Source organism: Brachyhypopomus gauderio, unplaced genomic scaffold, assembly GCF_052324685.1.
Source record: "Brachyhypopomus gauderio isolate BG-103 unplaced genomic scaffold, BGAUD_0.2 sc49, whole genome shotgun sequence".
Classification (NCBI taxonomy): Eukaryota; Metazoa; Chordata; class Actinopteri; order Gymnotiformes; family Hypopomidae; genus Brachyhypopomus; species Brachyhypopomus gauderio.
This window is the reverse complement of record NW_027506874.1, coordinates 2,500,412-2,514,853: the sequence shown is the minus strand read 5'-3', so window position 1 is coordinate 2,514,853 and position 14,442 is coordinate 2,500,412. Positions and strand designations below refer to the sequence as shown.

At 43.0% G+C, this 14,442-nt stretch overlaps 1 protein-coding gene across 1 annotated transcript in view; it reads right to left on the bottom strand.

The window, feature by feature from the left end:
* Positions 1 to 8,315: 8,315 nt before the first annotated feature.
* Positions 8,316 to 14,442, bottom strand: part of LOC143487730 (circularly permutated Ras protein 1-like) — a 27,867-nt gene continuing 21,740 nt past the window's right edge. Inside the window, exons 13-17 of the mRNA XM_076986850.1 lie at positions 14,389 to 14,442; positions 11,438 to 11,549; positions 10,036 to 10,176; positions 9,789 to 9,882; positions 8,316 to 9,486 (exon numbers count right to left, since the gene is read on the bottom strand). The exon at positions 14,389 to 14,442 is cut by the window's right edge and continues 59 nt beyond it. Of these exons, the coding sequence (XP_076842965.1) occupies positions 9,412 to 9,486; positions 9,789 to 9,882; positions 10,036 to 10,176; positions 11,438 to 11,549; positions 14,389 to 14,442 (476 nt within the window). The 3' untranslated portion in view covers positions 8,316 to 9,411. The remainder of the gene's footprint in view (positions 9,487 to 9,788; positions 9,883 to 10,035; positions 10,177 to 11,437; positions 11,550 to 14,388) is intronic.

Below are 14,442 nucleotides of genomic sequence, written 5' to 3'. Positions count from 1 at the left end.
CACCAAAAGAAACTATAAGTATAACCATTCTAGAACTGAACACTTACTAGACAATCTTGGAACTGAATCCTAACCTATTTTTTGTAATGCTGAAGGCATTAAGAAATTGTCAGGTGGACGCATTTGTGGAGGAGAACAAGATTTATTAAGGGCAAACCCATAATCAGAATCGTGAAAATGGTCCAAGGTCAGATTACAAGGGCTGTCAAAAACAGAAAGAAAATTAACATGAGGGAACAGGATGAAAACAGAAGGATAAGATCAAACAAAATCTTGGGTACATTGGGTAATTTTAGTACATACAACCCTAACCCTAACGCAGGGCTCCAAGAACAACTGCACACAGGCTAGAAAACACAGAGGCTGTAACACAAACAATGCACAGCCAACAAACGCTGAAAACCAATACTCAGACCAACAAGGAAACTAGGAGACACACATGAAAACAATAACGAAGGGCGGAGTTACAAACAATAACGAAGGGCGGAGTTACAAACAATAACGAAGGGCGGAGTTACAAACAATAAAACATGGAAACAAAACCAAAACACAGTGGCACATGGAAGACGAAAACAAAGACATGAGTGAGTGCTGGCGTGGGGCCAGGCGTGACATGTTTCTTACTGAACCTAGAAGCAATTACTGAATACAGCTGACAAAGGGCCTGTCTTCATTCATTATCTTATTAATTGTCTTATGTATATTATCTTTATCTTGTTTTATTTAAATTATCATTATTTAATTGCTCAATATATTTTTTCCTTTTACTCTTGTCCATGTTAACACTACCCAGCCTAACACCTTTACCCCTAACACTACCCAGCCTAACACCTTTACCCCTAACACTACCCAGCCTAACACCTTTACCCCTAACACTACCCAGCCTAACACCTTTACCCCTAACACTACCCAGCCTAACACCTTTACCCCTAACACCTTTCAGCATTAGTGCTGACATAAGTCAACAATCCGGCGTTAGTGTTAGCCAAGCCAAAGCTAATGAGGAATGTAATCTGCCACTGTTTACTGAGTGAGATGTCAGTAAAGCATTCAGACAGTGAACACAGATGCAGGACAGAATAGGTAGTCGTGTTTTCAGGAACTGTGCTGTGGAACTGTAGTGATCTCCACACTCTGTCTCTAGCATAGACTGTTGCTCTTGAATGCTTGAAGATGTCCACCACTGTCCCCTCACCAGAGACATCGGCTTCTGCCTGACTAAATGACTGTTGTTCCATAACACTTATAGTGCTATGAAGTGTTTTGAGAGGCTGGTCAGAGACCCGTATTCACTCCTCCCACCTAAAGATCTGGACCCCCTATCATTACCAAGTCAACACAAATTCACCAATATTACCAAATCAACACAAATTCACCAAAATTACAAAATCAACACAAATTCACCAATATTACCAAATCAACACAAATTCACCAATATTACAAAATCAACACAAATTCACCAATATTACCAAATCAACACAAATTCACCAATATTACTGTAGTAGTGCACTAGGAACCCACTACTGTAGTAGTGCACTAGGAACCCACTACTGTAGTAGTGCGCTAGGAACCCACTACTGTAGTAGTGCACTAGGAACCCACTACTGTAGTAGTGCGCTAGGAACCCACTACTGTAGTAGTGCACTAGGAACCCACTACTGTAGTAGTGCGCTAGGAACCCACTACTGCAGTAGTGCACTAGGAACCCACTACTGCAGTAAGTAAGTAAAAGTAAGTAAAATTTATTTATATAGCACTTTTCTCAGACAAAGGCCACAAAGTGCTTTACATACAGAAAATACAACTAAAACACCACACAATATATAAATAAAACAACACAATTCACGAAGACATAATGCGTTTCTGTCTGGTCCATTTATCCAAATGCCTGTTTAAACAGGTAGGTCTTTAATTGCTTTTTAAAAGATTCCACAGACACAGCCAATCTTAAAGACAGGGGGAGTGCATTCCACAGTTTGGGAACAATGACCGCAAAAGCTCGATCTCCACGAGTCTTTAAGCGAGAACGTGGAACAGTCAGTGAATTCAAATCACTCGATCTAAGAGAACGAGCTGGTACATATGGGTGAAGATCAACCAGATAATTAGGGGCCCAAATAATTAGTGCGCTAGGAACCCACTACTGTAGTAGTTCACTAGGAACCCACTACTGTAGTAGTGCACTAGGCACCCACTACTGTAGTAGTGCGCTAGGAACCCACTACTGTAGTAGTGCACTAGGCACCCACTACTGTAGTAGTGCGCTAGGAACCCACTACTGTAGTAGTGCACTAGGAACCCACTACTGTAGTAGTGCACTAGGAACCCACTACTGTAGTAGTGCACTAGGCACCCACTACTGTAGTAGTGCACTAGGAACCCATGCATGGGCGTGGCTCTGATGAGGGTCATGGGCGTGGCTCTGATGAGGGTCATGGGCGTGGTTCTGATGAGGGTCATGGGCGTGGCTCTGATGAGGGTCATGGGCGTGGCTCTGATGAGGGTCATGGGCGTGGTTCTGATGAGGGTCATGGGCGTGGCTCTGATGAGGGGCATGGGCATGGCTCTGATGAGGGGCATGGACGTGGCTCTGATGAGGGTCATGGGCATGGCCTTGATGAAAGGCATGGGCGTGGCCTTATTGGAAAGGGCAGTTGTGTGTGGCAGTATTATGTACTGGTGCGCCCCCCAGAGGTGAAGGCAGTGTGACAGAGCTCCTTCCCCTCTCTGAAGGTGTCCGATGGTTAGGATGGTTAAATGGTGGTCAGGTTGCTGGTGCAGGTAGCTTCCCTCCTTTCCAACGTGAGTTCAAGTTCTGGGTTAGTGAGTTAGGGTTGGTGACTCTGGGTAGGGTGTGTTCCTTTGTTACACCTGCTCTTAACACACTTTCACACCACCTGTGGCCTTTGCATGGGGTTCCTTTAGTAGAGCAAACAGATGAAGCCACACAGTTTCAAGTAGCAAAAAATCAAGTTTAAACTATATATGATTGACAAGTAATTATGCTTAATACTATGCAGTGCCATCAATAGGATGACTAAAAGTACAATAACCCTAACCTGCCTTTTACTGCATCACACACACACACACACACACACACACACACACACACACACACACACACACACACACACACACACACACACACACACACACACACACACACACACACACTCCTCTTCATGTATTGAGGCTTTTGTTCAGATTCTTCAGATTTCTCCACAGATTAAACAGATAGCAGACCTCCCCATCATCCTCCTCTCATCCTCCTATCATCACCCATCAACCCCCTATCATCCCTCTAGCATCCACCTCTCTCTCCCTCTATCACCATTTCTCCTCATGCCTCAATCACTATCCTCCTCTCTCCCTCTATCACCATCCTCCTCTCTCATCTCTCTATACTCCTCCTTTCTCTACTTCTATCATCCTCTCCCTCTAACTCTTCCCTTCCATTTCACTCCCCTTTTTCTCCCTCGCTCTTCTCCATTAAGAATCCAGTCACACAGTAGTGCAGTGGGTATTCCTCTGCTCCAAGCCCTCTGTCTCCCTCTGTCTCCCACCTACTGTCTCTATCTCTGTCTCTCTGTCTTCCACCCTGTCTTTGTCTCTTCTGTCTCTTTCTCTGTGTTGTTCTCCAGTCTCTCTCTATCCATCTTCCTCGTCTCCCTCTGCCTGTCTCTGTGTGTCTCTCTGCCTCTCATTTTTTAGTGCTATATGATCGGCGTACTCACAGTGTCATGTTAAGAGCAGCAGTGAACTTGTGTGTGGATGTGTACACCTATGTGGGTGTGTGAATCTGCATGTGATTATGTGTATAAGTGTTTGTGATTGTGTGTTCTTGTGTGTACATGTGTATACACACACACACACACACACACACACACACACACACACACACGTGCAGCCACTGACAATGTCTTACACATACACTCTCAGTGCTCTCTCTCTCTCTCACACACGTTACTAAAACATACAAAATCCATGAGAGTCAGTAAAAACACATCTGTAGTAATTCCACTGTTTCAATTTTACTAAAACATTACATATGACAGTCCAATGTCCTCTATATTTGCATACCTGTGAAAAACAAACTGCAAAAATAACTTCAGTGTCACTGTGAGACATACAGAGACAGAGAAAGGCTAGAGTGACAGTATCTAAGCAACTACATCCATCTCCATGGAAACAACAGGACCCACATCACTTCCTGTCTGTGAGAAAATTGTTTGGTTCTTACACAATCTGTTTTGAGTGAGTGTGCGAGAGAGAAACTGGGTGAATGAAAAAGGGTTGTGTGTGTCAGGAGAGAGAAGCAGTATGAGAGTGTGTGGAACAGTGTGTTTGTGGGTGCATATGTTTTATAGATACCACTTGAAAATGTTTGAGGGTTAGTAAATAGCATACGTCTAAGCATCAGTGCTTATTTAAAATACTAATGGGCAGAATTGCAAAGTAGGCCATGGGAGCATCTAGTTTTAAATTAGTTTCATTCTTTATTTAATCGTTGACATTCATTCAGCTGAGTGCTAACCCTAACCTCACCCTATCCTACCCTTACCCTATCCTAACCCTACCCTAGTGGAGCCTGAACTCACATACAACCCTTTCATTTCCAGGGTTTCAGCTTCTCCTCAAGACCACTGTTTACATGCACTTAATGTGATAACTGCAGAAAATCCGATTGTCACTAATCTGATCAATGTGTTTACATGCATTTGGGTAATCAGACAATGGGAAAACTCCAGGTTTACATGAGTCAAGTAATGAGTGTATTTCTACTTTGTAACCAGCCAATAATTGTGCAGAATGACGTGACATTGACTTCAAACTTCCTGACACTGTAAACATGGACCTACTTTACTGTCAAATATGGATCTGTAGGTTTATTTGGGTTATAGGGTTGGAGTTAGGGTTATAGGGTTGGAGTTAGGGTTAGTGCTGCCGATACAGATTTCTCTATATTGATACAAAGATGGAGACAAACTTTTTTCAGCATCTGGTGCTACATTTAATTCAGTTTCCTGTTGCATTAGTGTGCATGCACAAATTGAACAAAACAACTCAGAATAATGAATCAAAATACATGTGCTAAGATATGTGATGAGCTACAGTCCAGTTCTCATTTCATATTTAGGATCTCATCAGATCACATTTCATATTTAGGATTTTTAGGCCTTAGTCCGATCTAAGACATTTAAGTTTACATGACCATTAGAATAATCAGATAACTGCAGAAATCCTATAATGATCAGAATGTAAACACATTCACTGTAGAGGACCTGACTGGGGCTGCAGTCTGAACCCCTAACCCTAACCTTCATCGTTTGTGTTTTACAGTCTGGTTTTATCTTCCGTCTCTTCTCCTTTCCCTCCAAATGCTTGTAAGGTCGCAACAAATTCAAAAACACCCCAAAACCTATTGCTATTGTGATAGAACATCAAATAATGATTAACTGGGTGTTTTAGTCTTTATATTTCAATGACCTTTTGCCTATCTGTGTGCATTCGTCTGCTGTCTGTTTTTTTGCTTATATTTTTCTTTACATTTTTTGTTTAATGCACAAAATAAATTTTAATGTTTACTTTTTTTGTTGAATGCACAGGGCAGTCTACACCACCTTCTACACACACATTCATTGTTTCACTAAACTGCCAGTCTTGGCATGTCCCCTTATTACACACAGGCCCACACAACACAGCCACTATGTGGCCTGCAGACAGATTAGTGTGTTAGTGCTTCCCCCTAGTGGCGAGTTAGAGGTTGGTCCAGGGATCATGAATAGCTTCTGTTATCCACCCCCGACCCCCTCAAAAACAACAACAAAAACAAGCTGGGAATAATATTCTTCAAATTTCTTCAAAATCACATTTACTAATTACATCATGTGTGTTCATAACTGTACAATATTAACAATGATCAATGTCCCTGAACATACAACACAACAACGCACCACACAGTGCAATATTGGCACAACCCTAACCCCATTCACAACCCCAACCCCAACCCTAACGCCAACCCCAACCCCATTCACAACCCCAACCCCATTCACAACCCTAACCCCAACCCTAACCCCATTCACAACCCCAACCCCAACCCTAATCCCATTCACAACCCCAACCCTAACCCCATTCACAACCCCAACCCCAACCCTAACCCCAACCCTAACCCCATTCACAACCCCAACCCTAACCCCATTCACAACCCTAACCCTAACCCTAACGCCCACCCCAACCCTAATACATCTTCCTGTACCTGCCAGTTTGGGTGGGAACAAAAGAGTAACAGTGTAATTAGGAATAAGAGGCTGGAGAGCGTGTCCAGAAACCTCTACCCAAAGATACCGGCTGTCTTATACACCGGAATACTGACCAACAATTCAGCAACATGCATCTTAGAGGGAGCCGCTTGTAAAGGGCTGGACAGGGGAGGTATGACACTGTGGTCAACACTTACAGGTACAGTGGTTACTGTGGAAGAGTGTCGAGGTATGGTCACTGTGGTTACTGTGGAAGAGTGTCGAGGTATGGTCACTGTGGTTACTGTGGAAGAGTGTCGAGGTATGGTCACTGTGGTTACTGTGGAAGAGTGTTGAGGTATGGTTACTGTGTACTGTGGAAGAGTGTCGAGGTATGGTCACTGTGGTTACTGTGGAAGAGTGTTGAGGTATGGTTACTGTGGTTACTGTGGAAGAGTGTTGAGGTATGGTCAATGTGGTTACTGTGGAACAGTGTTGAGGTATGGTTACTGTGGTTATTGTGGAAGAGTGTTGAGGTATGGTCACTGTGGTTACTGTGGAAGAGTGTTGAGGTATGGTTACTGTGGTTACTGTGGAAGAGTGTCGAGGTATGGTCAATGTGGTTACTGTAGTTACTGTGGAACAGTGTTGAGGTATGGTTACTGTGGTTACTGTGGAAGAGTGTCGAGGTATGGTCACTGGAAGAGTGTTGAGGTATGGTCAATGTGGTTACTGTGGAACAGTGTTGAGGTATGGTTACTGTGGTTACTGTGGAAGAGTGTCGAGGTATGGTCACTGTGGAAGAGTGTTGAGGTATGGTCACTGTGGTTACTGTGGAAGAGTGTTGAGGTATGGTCAATGTGGTTACTGTGGAAGAGTGTCGAGGTATGGTTACTGTGGAAGAGTGTCGAGGTATGGTCACTGTGGTTACTGTGGAAGAGTGTTGAGGTATGGTTACTGTGGAAGAGTGTCGAGGTATGGTCACTGTGGTTACTGTGGAAGAGTGTTGAGGTATGGTCACTGTGGAAAAGTGTTGAGGTATGGTCAATGTGGTTACTGTGGAACAGTGTTGAGGTATGGTTACTGCGGTTACTGTGGAAGAGTGTCGAGGTAGGGTCACTGTGGTTACTGTGGTTACTGTGGAAGAGTGTTGAGGTATGGTCAATGTGGTTACTGTGGAAGAGTGTCGAGGTATGGTCACTGTGGTTACTGTGGTTACTGTGGAAGAGTGTCGAGGTATGGTCACTGTGGTTACTGTGGTTACTGTGGAAGAGTGTCGAGGTATGGTCACTGTGGAAGAGTGTTGAGGTACAGTCACTGTGGTTACTGTGGTTACTGAGTGTTGAAGTGTGATACCAGATGTTTAAATTCATCCAGTTAAACACCTCAGGTGCCTTTATTGAGTTAGTGACTATTATTAGAGGGTTGAGGCAGTTCTAAATCACCAGATTACTGCAATATTTTCAATGCTATGAGTTTTCTTCTAGTACTATTTCATGCTACTTGTATGTGCAGTTGTCAGATGTGTGGTGTATGTAAAATGAGTAGATTACAGTAAAAGACAGTTTTTTTAAATATTGACATCACTAACACACATACCATGTACATGACATCACTAACACATATTCCCTTTGCATGACATCATTAACAAATATGGCATGAATACACTGTATTGTACAAGAGGACTGAACGACAGTGGGTGAAACCACCATGTTTTTTACGCCCTCTAGTGGCTAACAGCATGTACAACTTTTAACCACCACCCATTCTCAAGTAAGTGAACAGCTCAGACCATAAACTTTAACTTCAAATAATATCTAAAAATCTAATTTAATAATTTGGGGGCACAGTTATGCCAATTCTATAAGGTCCCCTCATGTTAATAAGTAATTTATAGTAATAAGTACAATGAATAGGTTTATATAATAGGATTGTGGCAATAAGGTGATTTACAATTGGCAGTATTGATTGACAGCTGATACTACTAGTGAACATCCAGCAGCTATATATATATATATATATATATATATATATATATATATATATATATATATATATATATACTACTTTACTTTACTATACTATTATACTGAAAATCTAGGATGTATTGTTTGGTATTATTTGTTACTTATTATTGTGTGATACTAAGATTTTATTTTGTACTTTTAAGTATAAGCATCTCTAACCTACGGTACTAGCTATGATACACTAAGTACAGTGTTTAATTTGTATTTACTTTGTTTGGAATGGCACTAAATACATATTTATTATATTGTACTATAATATAAATATTATTTGTCATGTCACATTAAATTTTATAATAGGAATGCCACCATTCGCTAAAAGAAAAAATATGAAGGCTATGGCTAAGATGCTTCATTAAAGGTTATCAATTCATTTATAAATTAATTAGTAATTCATTTAGCTAACTAACACAACATGGTCAGCAGTTTTGCTAAATTGTTAAAATATTTTTGCTATGAATAAAAGTTTTTCATTCCAGTATTTGATGGATGGAAATAGAGGCACAGGTTTGCAGGTCAAGGGTTACTAAGAGAATGTATTATTACTTAAAATGTATGATTATATTAGAATGTATTATTATATTAGAATGTATAATTATATTAGAATGTATTATTATATTAGAATGTATGATTATATTAGAGTGTTTTGTTGTGTTGTGTTTGATTCGTGTATTCAGAGATGGGGCGTGACATTAATGAATGTGGGCGTGACATTAATGAATGTGGGCAGGTGTGGCAGGTGATACTGTGTGTATGATACATACCGACTCCACTGTCAATCATATTGGTCAATGTGAACAAAAGAAGATGCAACATCCACTCATATCTACAGTCTGTTCGCCCTCAGGATTTACAGACCAAACTAACGGGCTTAAGTAGATGCATCCATTTATATGTTGCTTTCCTGTGCGTTTCGTGTGTGTGTGCGTGCGTGTGTGTTGGTGTGTGTGTGTGTGTGCGTGTGTGTTGGTGTGTGTGTGCGTGTGTGTGTGTGTGTGTGTGTGTGCGTTTGTGCGTGTGTGTTGGTGTGTGTGTGTGTGTGTGCATGCGTGTGTGTGTGTGTGTGCATGTGTGTGTGTGTGTGTGCGTGGGTGTGCATGTGTATTGGTGTGTGTGTGTGTGCGTGCATGTGCGCGTGTGTAAGATCTTTAGCAGAGAGACAGTCTTCTGTAGTAGCCATTCTTCATTGTGTACATCAGAACAGCGTCAATATCAGAGAAAGACTAACAGAGAGATAGACAGAGACAGACAGAGAGAGAGACAGAGACAGACAGAGAAAGAGACACAGAGAGAGGCAGAGAGAGAGAGAGAGAAAGAGAGAGACAGAGAGAGACAGATTTTACTACTTTGACATACAGTTCATATTGAAGTGTGGCGTTTCAAGAGTCAGTGTATTAATTCAAAATACAAAATAATACAATACAAAAGAAAAACAAGAATTGAAACATGAATGTTAACACTGTTTGTATGTAAGTTGTAAACTATGTGAGAGCAGATTGTGTGCATGAGAGAGGAAGAGACTCACATATGTTTGTGTGCAAATCTTGTTGAAGATCAGTTTTGTCATTTGTAACCACTGACTGTACATCAGCTGGTCCTTCACATCCTGTCTGTACTCCCTATAACACACACATAAGATTATACACACACACGCACACGCACACATATACACACACACACACACACACACATACACACACACACACACACACACACACACACACACAAACACACACTCACACACTCACACACACACACCAACACACACTCACAGTGCACGCAGGATGAGTTGTTCCTGCTTCTCTCTCTCTCTTAGTGCCTCTATTGCTCGGCCCCTCAGAGTCAGTGCTGCAGTCGTCTGGCCCAAATTGTGTAGGAGCACAGAGACACTGATGGAGGACAGAACCTGGGAACTACACACAAACACACACACACACGAACACACACATAAACATACACACACACACACACACAAACACACACATATGAACATGCACACACACACACACACACACACACACACACACACACACAAACACACACAAACACAAACACACACACACACATATATGAACATACACACACGAACACACACACACACTCAAACATACACACACACACACACACACACACAAACACACACACATGAACATTCACATGAACACACACACACACACACACAAACATACACACACACACATATGAACATACACATGAACACACACACATGAACATACACATGAGCACACACACACACACACACATACACACAAACATACACACACATATGAACATACACATCAACACACACATGCAAACATACACATCCACACATGAACACACACACGAACACACACACACACACACAAACACAAATGAACACACACCCACACACACATTAACACACACATTAACACACAAACACACACACACAAACGAACACACACAAATGAACACACACGAACACACACATACATGAACACACACACAAATGTACAGTGATTGTCAGTCGTGTTTGTGTTGAGTGTTGTTGTAATGACAGATGTAATTAGTTTAAATAAAGAATAATAAAATAAATTACAATAGGGTTCCCACACTATGTGTGTGAACCCTAATGATTTCACACCACCAGTAGGTGGCAGCAGTACAGCTGACTGCAAAAAGGCAGCACGCAGGAGTGAAAGAGCAAGAGAGAGTGCAGGAAGCCATTAACGTACAAACATTACAAGTGTCACATGTACAGTGACTGTCAGCTGTGTCAAATGACAAACACCAGTAAAATTAAAACACCAGAAAAAACACCAGTAATATCAAAACACCAGAAAAGTAAAACACCAGAAAATAGAACACCAGTAAAATTAAAACAACAGAAAAAAATAATAAAACGCTTGTAATATTAAAACACCAGTGATGTTAAAACACCAGTGATATTATTTTGTACTTTGTTAACTCATTGTCAACACAGCATGGAGCATAAACAAAGCAGCACAACCTAACATGACATGCTCCATATATCATGGTCATAAGAGTTATAATGGTTATAGGTCTACATGGTTAAAGTTAAGATTAGATTTAAGATAAATCATGTCAAAAGGTAGATTTGTGAGGGTTAGCTGCATGTTTCACAGTTTCTTGTATCATTGTCATGATTGTTATGTTATGTTATTATGTCACCTGTCCTCAGTGGTATCCAAGGTAGCAGTGAGCACTCTGAGCATGCTCAGTCCATCCCAACGACGAAAGCTAACCTGTAGCTGCACAGACACTTTCCTCACCTGAAGCAGTGCTGAAAAGAGAGAGAGACAGAGAGAGAGGAGGTTTTGTAGAGGGAGAGGGGATTTTATAGAGAGGGAGAAAGAAAGAGAGAGAGAGAGAGTTCAAATTAAAATGATTTTTTAAATAGCAGCTATAATGAAATATATATCTAGTAAATATATATATATAAATATCTGTCTAGTCAATATGTATCCAGCTACTATCCCAGGAATAAATCTAGCAGCATTATATAATAATTTCTCAGTTCTAATTCAGTTCAGCTGAGTTCTTGTTGGACACTGACTAATGACCAACTGTAAATTAGAGAGACATGATGAGCAACATCACTGTAGGATTAACAGTCATTGTTAGACACGGTAATAGTGCGTAAACAGTTGGTTTAAAGAGCTGTTTGGTACACACTGGGATGTAGGGAGAGAGACATGGGGAGAGAGACGTAGGGAGAGAGACGTAGAGAGAGAGATGTAGGGAGAGAGACATGGGGAGAGACATAGGGAGAGAGACGTAGAGAGACATGGGGAAAGAGACGTAGGGGGTGAGACATAGGGAGACATGGCGAGAGAGATGTAGGGAAAGAGGCGTAGGGAGAGAGAAGTAGGGAGACATGGGGAAAGAGACATAGGGAGACATGGGGAGAGAGACATAGGGAGACATGGGGAGAGAGACATAGGGAGACATGGGGAGAAAGACGTAGGGAGAGAGACGTAGGGAGAGAGACATAGGGAGACATGGGGAAAGAGACGTAGGGAGACATGGGGAGAAAGACGTAGGGAGAGAGACGTAGGGAGAGAGACATAGGGAGACATGGGGAAAGAGACGTAGGGAGACATGGGGAGAGAGACGTAGGGAGACATGGGGAGAGAGACATAGGGAAATAGATGTAGGGAGACATGGGGAGAGAGACATAGGGAGACATGGGGAGAGAGACGTAGGGAGACATGGGGAGAAAGACGTAGGGAGAGAGACATAGGGAGAGAGACATAGGGAGACATGGGGAAAGAGACGTAGGGAGACATGGGGAGAAAGACGTAGGGAGAGAGACATAGGGAGAGAGACATAGGGAGACATGGGGAGAGAGACGTAGGGAGACATGAGGAGAGAGATGTAGGGAGAGAGACATGGGGAGAGAGACGTAGGGAGAGAGACATGGGGAAAGAGACGTAGGGAGACATGGGGAGAGAGACGTAGGGAGACATGAGGAGAGAGATGTAGGGAGAGAGACATGGGGAGAGACGTAGGGAGAGAGACATGGGGAGAGAGACATGGGAATAGAGATGTAGGGAGACATGGGGAAAGAGACGTAGGGAGAGAGACGTAGGGAGACACGGGGAGAGAGATGTAGGGAGACATGGGGAGAGAGACGTAGGGAGAGATGGGGAGAGAGACGTATGGAGAGAGACATGGGGAGAGAGACATAGAGAGACATGGGGAAAGAGACGTAGGGAGTGAGACATAGGGAGACATGGCGAGAGAGACGTAGGGAAAGAGGCGTAGGGAGAGAGACATGGGGAGAGAGAAGTAGGGAGACATGGGGAAAGAGACGTAGGGAGACATGGCGAGAGAGACATAGGGAGAGAGACGTAGGGAGACATGGGGAGAGAGACGTAGAGAGACATGGGGAGAGAGACGTAGGGAGAGATGGGGAGAGAGACGTATGGAGAGAGACATGGGGAGAGACGTAGGGAGAGAGAAATGGGGAGAGACGTAGGGAGAGAGAAATGGGGAAAGAGACATAGGGAGAGAGACGTAGGGAGAAACGGGGAGAGAGATGTAGGGAGACATGGGGAGAGAGACGTAAGGAGAGAGACATGGGGAGAGACATAGGGAGAGAGACATAGAGAGACATGGGGAAAGAGACGTAGGGAGTGAGACATAGGGAGACATGGCGAGAGAGACGTAGGGAAAGAGGCGTAGGGAGAGAGACATGGGGAGAGAGAAGTAGGGAGACATGGGGAAAGAGACGTAGGGAGACATGGCGAGAGAGACATAGGGAGAGAGACGTAGGGAGACATGGGGAGAGAGACGTAGGGAGACATGGGGAGAGAGACGTAGGGAGACATGGGGAGAAAGACGTAGGGAGACATGGGGAGAAAGACGTAGGGAGAAAGACGTAGGGAGAGAGACATCAGGAGAGACGTAGGGAGAGAGACATGGGAAGAGAGACGTAGGGAGACATGGAGAGAGAGACTTGGGGAGAGAGACGTAGGGAGAGAGACATAGTGAGTGAGCTAGAAGAAGGATGACAGGGTTTGAGGAAGAACCTGAATGTCACCAGTATGAACATCACCAGTTAAAGTTAATCCCAGTATCCCCAGTGCAGCCTGTTCAACATTAAAGAAGGTGAACTAATAACTGAGTTTCCTCTGTTCCTCGAACTCTCTGTTCGACCATGTTACCTATCACCAACTCCACCCACAGCCTGAGACTGGGCTGAGCTAGAGATGCAGAGACACAGAGACAAAGAGACAAAGAAACAGAAACTCAGGGACTTGGAGAGACACAGAGACTCAGACACAGAGACTTAGAGAGACACAGAGCCACATTTTCAGGTTCACATCACTTTCAATAAGAGCAGAGTCTCGCTCACCCATGTGGGTTAGTGTTAGTGTTAGTGTCAGTGTTAGTGTCAGGGTTAGTGTCAGGGTTAGTGTCAGTGTCAGTGTCAGGGTTAGTGTTAGTGTCAGGGTCAGTGTCAGGGTCAGGGTCAGGGTCAGGGTCAGGGTTAGTGTTAGGGTTAGTGTTAGGGTTAGTGTCAGTGTCAGTGTTAGTGTCAGTGTTAGTGTTAGTGTCAGTGTTAAGGTTAGTGTTATGGTTAGTGTTAATGTTAGTGTTAGTGCAGTCTCCCTCACCCTCGTGGGCTTTCTCTGTCTCTCCATATTGAAAGGTGACCTCAGATTCCTCTA